Here is a 9,147-nt window from a genome sequence, read left to right on the forward strand (position 1 = left end):
CTGGATTGATGGGGCAGTACACACCTCTTAGACCTATTGTTCCAGGCTCTCAGCAGACTCAGGCAGAGAGACAATGCTGCCTTGGTTAACCCTTGAAAATGTGATCCCTTCACAACTAGGACAGCTAGAGTTACTTTTCAGGCTACTGTCTCGCTGCCCAGAATCTTCGCTTTAAATTAAAAGAGGGAATCTGTTCATTGCACCACCATAATCCAAACCTGGATTATATGGGTGCTATGAGTAGGATCTCACACGACTGCCAACATAACCACGCCACACAACTGTTGCAGCAAAACCCAGGCCAAACAGCATGAGTGCTGTTGGTCAGAACTGAGCTACACAGGCAGAACTGTGTGGGGAACTTGCAATCAGATGCTAGCTCCTGGGAAAGCTCCTCCATTTAATAGGCAACACATCCGTTCGTAGGCTTATAATGCACACTCCTGACAAAATGACTACATGCTCTGGCACTCATTAATTAGTTTTATTTCTGTCAGTCTCTGTAACAGGGACACAAACATTTCTCAAAACCTCTGCTGTTGACAAGTTAGGTTAATGTTTTATTTGAAAGGACAGACTGGAGGAACAAAGTAATTATAGGTAAGAAACAAAAAACATTCTATTGTGCTTCAAAGGAAGGTTATAGAACTTTACTTGCATAGCACAAGTATACATAAGCATTTGAGTTAAGAGCAATGGACGGAAATCCATCTCGAGAGGGTAATTCAGATTATTGCTTTAAAAACAGCAAACCTACAACAACTGGTTGCCGACGTGTGCGGGAACAAACAGGTGCTTATTGGCATTTATTTTCCAGTAGGCTAATTTTGTTTAGCCAAGGAACAGTGTACACTACGAAGTTGCAAGTGATGTGCTGAGGAGAAAGGGGAGAGGGGAAAAAGTTAGTTTACAAATATAAAATGCAGATCTAATTGAACTGGTCATGCCAGGGATGCAAACATTTACTATCTGTGGAGGTCAGTAGCATGTTGCAGAACTGAGAAGGTGGCTCTTTAAATTATCTGCACTTGTGAATATTCTGGGACAACAGTTTCATCAACAGGAGACCAGAATTGGAAAACTAGTTTTCCAAAGTGTCAAGCCGCCAACCAATGCCATCAAAGTCAGCAGGAATGGCTGAGTGCTCGGCACTTTTGAAGATCAGGTTAGCTCCTCTCAGGGGGCCTATACCACAACTAGACACCCATAGCTGGCCCGTGCCAGCTGGCTCAAGCTCGGGGGCTGTTTAAATGCAGTGTAGACATTCGGGTTTGGCTTGAGCCTGGGCTCTGGGACCCTGTGAGGTGGGATGTCTACACTGAAGTTAAACAGTCCCATAGCCCAAGCTGTGCGAGCCCAAGTCAACTGGCATGGGCCAGCCACAGGTGCCTAACTGCAGTGTAGACATACCCTAAGAGCCTAACTTCAGCCAAGACTTTCAACAACGGGAGTCTGAAGCTTTGATGGAGCTTTTCAGAAGAGAGCTAGCACCCATGTACGTTTAAAAAAAGGACAAGTCAGGGCAGCTAACTCATCAGTGCGTGCACCACTGCAGCATGCACAACGCTAGTAACTGCACACACAAGTTACCAGCTAGCTGTGCAACCAGCAGGAACTGTGCATGTACAATTTCATGCGCAGTTGCAATAAATGTGCATGCAGGCACACATCTGATAATCTAGGCCAGGGGTAGGCAACCTATGGCACGTGTGCCGAAGGCGGCACGCGAGCTGATTTTCAGTGGCACTCACACTGCCTGGGTCCTGGCCACTGGTCCGGGGGGCTCTGCATTTTAATTTAATTTTAAATGAAGCTTCTTAAACATTTTAAAAACCTTATTTACTTTACATACAACAATAGTTTAGTTATATATTATAGACTTATAGAAAGAGACCTTCTAAAAACGTTAAAATGTATGACTGGCACGCAAAACCTTAAATTAGCGTGAATAAATGAAGACTCGGCACACCACTTCAGAACTATTGGCCTAGATCAGGGGTCGGCAACCTTTCAGAAGTCCTTAATAATGATAAGGCTGTAGTAGTATTGAAAACTGGATTCTGATTAGGCACTATTTGGTGGCTCAGTTTAGTCATTAAGGAGTTTGATCTGAAATCAGGCGACATTCCCCACTGAATTACGTTATTTGTGTGCAGAGGCCTGGGATTCTTTGCAAATCTCCCGCAACTGTCAGATCTCAACTCCTGTAGCAACTAACCTCTGCCACCATTAACCTATTTGTAGACCTTGGTGACAAAATGAACCTTTAATAAGTTTGGGACCGAAACTTAAATTTCTCAAATTGCCAATGAACAATGTGACAGAGGAGTAGGATCTGGAGTGAGAGTGAAGAGCTGTGGGTTATGTTCCCAGCTCTGCCAGACCTATGTGACCTTGGATAAGGTCACTTATTCTCTGTGCATCAGTTCCCCATCTGTGAAATGGGGATAATAGCACTTTTCTCCCACCCTTTGTCTGTCTTGTCCATTTAAGACTGCAAGTGCTGCAGAGACTGTCTCCCTATGTGTCTGTACCACATCTAGCACAATGGGGCCCCAGATAAGATCTGGGGCATCTAGGTCAGACCTTAATCCAAGTTTTATAGATACACTAGCCCTCTGAGTTTTTTAAGCTCTTTCTATGCCATACCTTAGCCAGCTCTGGTGTTGAATGAAATTCACAGTCCTGAACGTCCGTTGATGACTTTGTGCAAGTTGTCCGGCCAACCTTAACATTCAGATAGTACTTGATTCCGGACACAATCTGTAAAAGGAGGGGGAAAGCTTGTTTACAGCACTGATCCATTGTCTAGAAAGCACTACAGGCCATTGACCTGCTGAGAGGGTCAACGTGAGACCGGACTAAAAGGAAGCCTTGTTTTTGTGGTGATGTTGCTAGTCTAGGATTGAGTTCTTTGTGGCAGGCACTCTTTTCCTAGGTGTGTGTACAGCATCAAGCACCATTTGATCGCAGGGGAGGCCTCTAGGGGTCATACTGCAATAAATACTAAAGAAAAGTGTCTTGAACAAATGGAGGTGCAAGGAATAAGTGAGTGACACTGGAAAAGCAGAGAGATGGTCCAAGGGACTGAAACCAAACATGCATCCAAAAGGATTGTGTGTGGCAATTAAAAATAAGGACCCAGCACCCTTTGCAGGCCAGAAAACAAAACCCAAGGTGCTGATTCATTCAGGAGAACTGCTCAAGTGAAGTATTTGAAACCGCAAGTGACAATTTTTTTTTTAAACTAACACAATTCTGATTGGGGGGCAGTTGAGGGCAGCCTATTTTAATTGTTAATAGAAAAATGAACTGACCACTCAATGCAGAAGGGCAGCTGAGGAGAGTCCATAGGTTAGATAACCCTGATCACTGTCTATGCCTGCTGTGTCTTTTTCACCCTCCTTTCTCAGGCCTTGCCACTTTGGGCTGTTGGCACAGTCTGTGTTTCTACACTGTCTAGCATTATGGAGCGCCCCGCCCCCACAATCCCCATCAGGGTCTCTGTTCACTACTGCAATATGCATTAGAAAACATAGTAACTGCTAAAGGCCTCCAATTTCAGTTTCTAAGTCTCACATAGGCTTCCTCCCATCATTTGGGGTAGCAGTGTGAACTAGTGGCTAGAGCACTAGCCTAGGAGTCAGGAGATCTGGGTTCTATTCCTTATTCTGCCACTGGCCAGCTTGCAGAAGTCACTTCATTGCCCTGTACCTCAGTTTCCCCAAAATGGGGCTAATGCTACTGACCTTCTTTGTAAAGAGTCTTGATCTACCAATGAAAAGCACTGTGTAAGAGCTAGGTATTGTTATTTAAGTAACTAGTTAGTGGTTTGTTTGTTGCTTTATTTTTAAAGCATTGATCAAATTGTCTCAAGGCCACTAAGAGTCACTTCAGCCTCCAAAGATGTCCTGCAGAAGAGGAAGGGGAGGAGAGAAGGGTTTGTGGCATTTGTTTCTTTGTAATGCAGAGAAAAGGCCTAAAAGATTTTGGTTCCGTTCTCCTAATTATTTCCCCTTCTCCTTGCTTGTTTTTCATTAGCAATTAAGGCCCTGGGTTTTTTCCCTGGGAAACTCTCTGGATGACTGGGCAGTTGGGACGGGTGGTTATGACATTACAGATACCATAGAAACAAAACCCAAAAACACTGTGAAGGCAAATGATTTTTATTCAAGCTGTTTGAAAGTCTTTGGTTTTGTTAACCTCTAAAAATCTTTTCGTTACAACAACCTCAACCCCTTCAAATTAAGAAAACCTCTCCAGGAACATACAAGAGGGCCTGGGAAAAGCAGAGTTTACATTCCTAATATTTCTAAGATAAAACAGGCAAACTGCCCCTCCCTCTACCCCACTAAACTTTCGAAAGGAACCAACTCATTTCCCTCTCCACTCCACTTCCCCCCCACCCCTTGTGCAGGGACATTTCAGATGAGTGTTTAGATCTGAGCACTCTCTAGTTGTGCATTAAGTGCTGGGGCTAACATGATTCATTCTCTCATCTTCTCACCAGGTGGACACTTGTGTCTGCATTAGATATGTACGCACTACACAGTATATCAACCACAAAGATTCTAAGTGCTAGAATGAAGTATAGAGAAACACCCCTTTCTGCTGATTGGTTACTGTTTGCCTTTCAGAGAAGGCCTGCTTCTCTGTTCCTATTTCCTTTTTCAAAAAGCTGGCTTGGTGGTTTGTTTTCCTGCAACTGGCCTGGTCTACACTACATAGTTAGGCTGACGTAAGGCAGCTTACATTGACCTAACTATGCAAGTGTCTACGCTACAATGGTGCTCCCGCAGATGGAAGTCGCCCACTACATCGACTAATAACTCCAGCTCTGTGAGGGGTGTAGCGCTTCGGTCGATGTAGTTAGGAGAACAGTGTCTGTCTGTGTAGACACTGTGCTACTTACATCGCCTGTTGGCTGTCTGCCCCCACACGGGGACTGACAGCCCCCCTTCCAGTGTGGAAGGGGGGACTCAAGCTCTCCTTCCCCCTCAATCTCTCACTGGAAGGTAGCCAGGCGCGCGCGCGCGCGCACACACACACACACACACACACACACACTCTCTCTCTAAGCCCAGGCACCTGGCCTCAAGTTCACAGCAAGGAGCCTACCAGCAGTGAAACTTACAATGTCAGTTTCACTGTTCCTATTATTTCACCTTTGGTCACCAGAGGCTGTCAGCCCCAGGGCGGGGAGGAGAGGGGGAGCGCCAGCTGTGAGCCCTGCACTGGGCTGACAGCCAGAGACAAAATGTGAAATAACAGCAGCTATGAAACTGACAAGAATGTCAATTTCATTGCTGGCAGGGGCCCTGCTGTGAAACTGAGCCCTGTGCCTGACTCACAGCTGGGGCTGTCACGGGGTACTCCAGCTGTGAGCCCTGCACAGCTGTCAGTGCCCCACAATGCCCCACTTCAATGGGTGCAAGCGCTCCTGATGAGGATGCACACCACCAGCAGAAGGAGGGTACGGTGGACACCAACAACCAATTTAATGACTGCAGTGGCTGTAGGTCGACCTATCTTAAGTTGACCTAATTTTGTAGTGTAGACAAGCCCTTAGTTCTCATGTAGTTCAGTGCCTATACAAGTAGTTCTATCAAACAACTGGGGAATGGTGGGGATTTTAAAGCCCCAATACAAAATGCTTGATTAGTAAGAGATGGGTCCCCTAGGAAAACATGAAGGAGGGGAAAAGCCTGCAAGCAACAATGGAGTGAAGACTGAATAAAGCAGAGAAGCCTGAGAAGAAATGTTCACATGCAGCAGTTTGGTTACAAGGCGCAGCCTACTGGCCTCACCTTCACCAACTGCATTTGCTCAGCACCAGCTTAGAGAGGAAACTCAGTAGTGGAAAGTAACCCACCACTTACTGGCTCAGCTTGGGTTTTGCATCTCTTGATTTCTCCATTTTACATTAGCAAAACTAGCTGTCATCTCCCGCCCTGACCTTTGGGAAAAACCATAACTACAGGGGCCTGCCTGAAGCTGGGGTAAAAACTAGGAGTAACACCAGTTCTGCAGGTACCTTAGCCTTACACAGGGGTAAAATAAATGGAGTTGGAGAACCAACCCCCTACAGGTCCCTCAGACCTACCAGTTCTTTCCCACTTCTGCTACAGCGGCACATTCCAGGGCCAGGTTAACAGCCAGATACCTCCCCTCCGCCGCCCAGGGCCAGCCTTAGGGGTGGGCCACCCAGGCAACCGCCCAGGGGCACCATGGCCAAGAAAGTGCCATGCAGCAGCACAGAGTTGCGCACCGCCGGTGTACAGTCAGAAACTGCTCCTGGCTGGCAGGGGAGCGCGGGGGTACCCAGGGTTTTCCCTGCTCCCTCCTGATGGAGGTAGGGGGGAGGACAGCTGATGAGTACAGATATTGCTTGCCCCCCCCCAACAGTCCAACTGCCCCCATATGGGGCTGGAGGGGGGGGGATAAGGAGCAACACCAAGCGCTCGGTGCATCCAGGTCACTTCCCCACCTGGGCAGTGCTGTGAGGCGAGCAGCCCTCCCCTTACGCAGCCCAGGTGGGGAAAGTGCCCTGAATGCAGGTGGGGAAAGTGCCCTGGATGCAGGGAGCCCTGACCTCGCTCCTCACTCCCCCCACCCACAGCCCCTTAGGGGTGCGGGGAGCTGCGATGCCAGGTGCTCCGTGCACCCAGATCAGTTTCACCACGTGGGTGCAGGAGGAGGGGTGCAGGGGTTAGGGGCCCAGTGCAGGAGTGGGGGGGGGGGGCAGGGTTTAAATCCAGGGATTCACACAGGGGCGTCACCGTCTGCCCGGGGCTCTGCTCGGAGATCCGGGGGGAGGCGGTGGGGGGCTGGCTGGGTGCTCCCCCGGGACCCTCCCCTGGCTGCCGCCGGCGGGGGGCGAGGGGCGGTACCTGCTTGCGGGCCTGGATGACCTCGGCCACCCGGCTGCGGTACTTGTCGTTGCTGGCCTTGTTGTACTCGCTCATGGCGAAGCGCAGCGCCCGCTGCACCCCCTCGTCGTTCTCCTCGGCGTCCATCAGCCCCCCCAGCAGCCGCGGGGGCCGGTCCCTGGCCAGCGCCGCGCCGGCGGCCAGGGCCAGGGCGGCCAGCAAGAGCCACGGGGCGCCCATCATCCTGCACTGGCTGGGGCGGAGAGCGGCGGTGCCAGGGGCCGGCCCGGCGCAGCGCTATATCCCCCTCGCCCGGGGGGCAGGCTCCGGGCAGGGCCCGCCCCGGCCGGCCCACACGGCCGCAGCCTGCGCCTATCCCGGCTGGGGGGCGCCGGGACACTGCCCCCAGCGCACACGCCTCCCCCAGCCCCCTTCCTGCCAACGCCGAGATCACCGAGCCTGGGGGGTCCCAGCGTGTGGCGCTGCCCAGGGACTGACCCCTGAGATGGACCCCATCGCCCCTTGCCGTTTGCATCCCTCCCCCCCCCCCGGGGAGGGGGGGACTTGCATTTGGCTTTGGTTACACATGGCAAAGGGGGAACTGTCTGTCTGCAAACAGGCCTTGGAGACGTGGGAGCAAATTTTAATTGTCGTCTTCTCCCTGCCCCTTAAAATGTTGAGCTACTTTTTCTTTCCGCCATCGACATTCCGTCTCGGGATGAAACAAACTCATCAGCATGTGGAATTAAAAACATCAGCAGCGGGCTCCACTTAGCCCTTCACTTCATCTCCCCCTGCTTGACAAAACATGAACTAGACCTCAGCCCCCCAAATCGAGATTGCTTAATTTACAATTTAGCTGATATTTTTGAAGGGGCAAGAGGTAGGTTGCGTGGCATGCAGTGAACATCCGAAGAAGTGAGGTTTTTACCCACGAAAGCTTATGCCCAAATAAATCTGTTAGTCTTTAAAGTGCCACCAGACTCCTTGTTGTTTTTGTTTTAACAGAAAGTAGTTTCCTTGCTCATAATTCCAAGCCTACCTTTTCAGCCAGCACTCTGCCCAAAGAAAATGCCCCTCTCTTGGCTTCCTCTTAGACAGAGCCATGCTACCAGAGCTTCTCAGGTACTTTCTCTTGCCTGTCCGCTTCTGACACATATGGACGCTTACTGCTGCAATCCAATCAATGCACTATCCCCTCCATTTGCAATCACTTCTCAGGGAAATTCCTCTTATTCCTCCGCAATTAGTGCTTCCCCAGGCCTTCTACATGGCCAGTGCTTTGGGCGGTGGTTTCTCTTTTTTCAGCTATCTTTCTAAAGGAGCTTAATTGCTTCTTCCATTTAGCCATTAGCCTTGAAGGTCTCTGATCTATGAGCAACCACAGACAGGCACAATGGGAGCCACCAACATAACAACATTGAGCAACTACATCATTCACCATCCAATACATGCACAGAAATATTGACTCAGATTGAGTAGTATGTTACTTCACAAGTTGCTTCAATGATTTTCATGAGGCTGTTTGCAGTGTGAGGCCTGGTCTGTGTTTACAAGTTTTCTGGCATAGTTCTGTTGGTTAGGGGTGTGATTTTCTCCCCCCCCCCCCCCCCCCCCGAGTCCTGACTGACATAGCTATGCTGGCAAAAGCCCTAGTGTAGATGCATTTATACCAGGAAAAAAGAAGTCCTTTTGTTGGTATAATTTATTTTGATCAGGCAAGTATTAGTATAAGTATTCTGGCAAAAACATTCCTTTGCCTGTATAAGCTGCAACTCCACTTTCCAGTGTGGACTAGACCAAAGACGCTGTAGATCAGATGTGGGCAAACTACGGCCTGTGAGACCATCCTGCCTGGCCCCTGAGCTCCCGGCCAGGGAGCCTAGTCCCCAGCCCTTCCCCTGCCGTCCACCATCCCCCCTCCCCCGCAGCCGTGCCGCCGCACGGGCCACACTCTGGCCCGCCGCTCCCACTGGGCAGCGTGGGGAGCGCAGCTGGCTCTGGCTGGGTGGTGCGGCTGCGAGCTCCTGCTGCTGGCGGGGGGGGGGGGTGTAAGGGAATGGCGGGTCCTGGGGGGCAGTCAGTGAGCAGGGGGTGGTTGGATGGGGCGGAGGTTTGGGGGGGGATGGTCAGGGGATGGGGAACAGGGAGGGTTGGGAGTGGGAGTCCCAGGGGGTGGGAGTGTGGATAGGGGTCGGAGGGCAGTCAGGGGACAGGGAGCGGGGTGGGTGGGATAAGGGGGTGGGATCCCATGAGGCAGTTATGGGCGGAGGGTCCC

General features: G+C 50.4%; 1 protein-coding gene across 1 annotated transcript; it reads right to left on the reverse strand.

Annotated features, from left to right (window-relative positions):
- Positions 1 to 463: 463 nt before the first annotated feature.
- LOC135876524 (cystatin-like) lies at positions 464 to 7,112 on the reverse strand. Its single transcript, XM_065401785.1, has 3 exons — positions 6,891 to 7,112; positions 2,650 to 2,763; positions 464 to 874 (listed from the first exon to the last, which is right to left on the reverse strand). The coding sequence occupies exons 1-3, from the start codon at positions 7,110 to 7,112 to the stop codon at positions 797 to 799; spliced, it is 414 nt and encodes a 137-aa protein (XP_065257857.1). The 3' UTR covers positions 464 to 796.
- Positions 7,113 to 9,147: the final 2,035 nt, after the last annotated feature.

The sequence above is a fragment of the Emys orbicularis genome, chromosome 3, assembly GCF_028017835.1.
Source record: "Emys orbicularis isolate rEmyOrb1 chromosome 3, rEmyOrb1.hap1, whole genome shotgun sequence".
NCBI classification, from domain to species: domain Eukaryota; kingdom Metazoa; phylum Chordata; order Testudines; family Emydidae; genus Emys; species Emys orbicularis.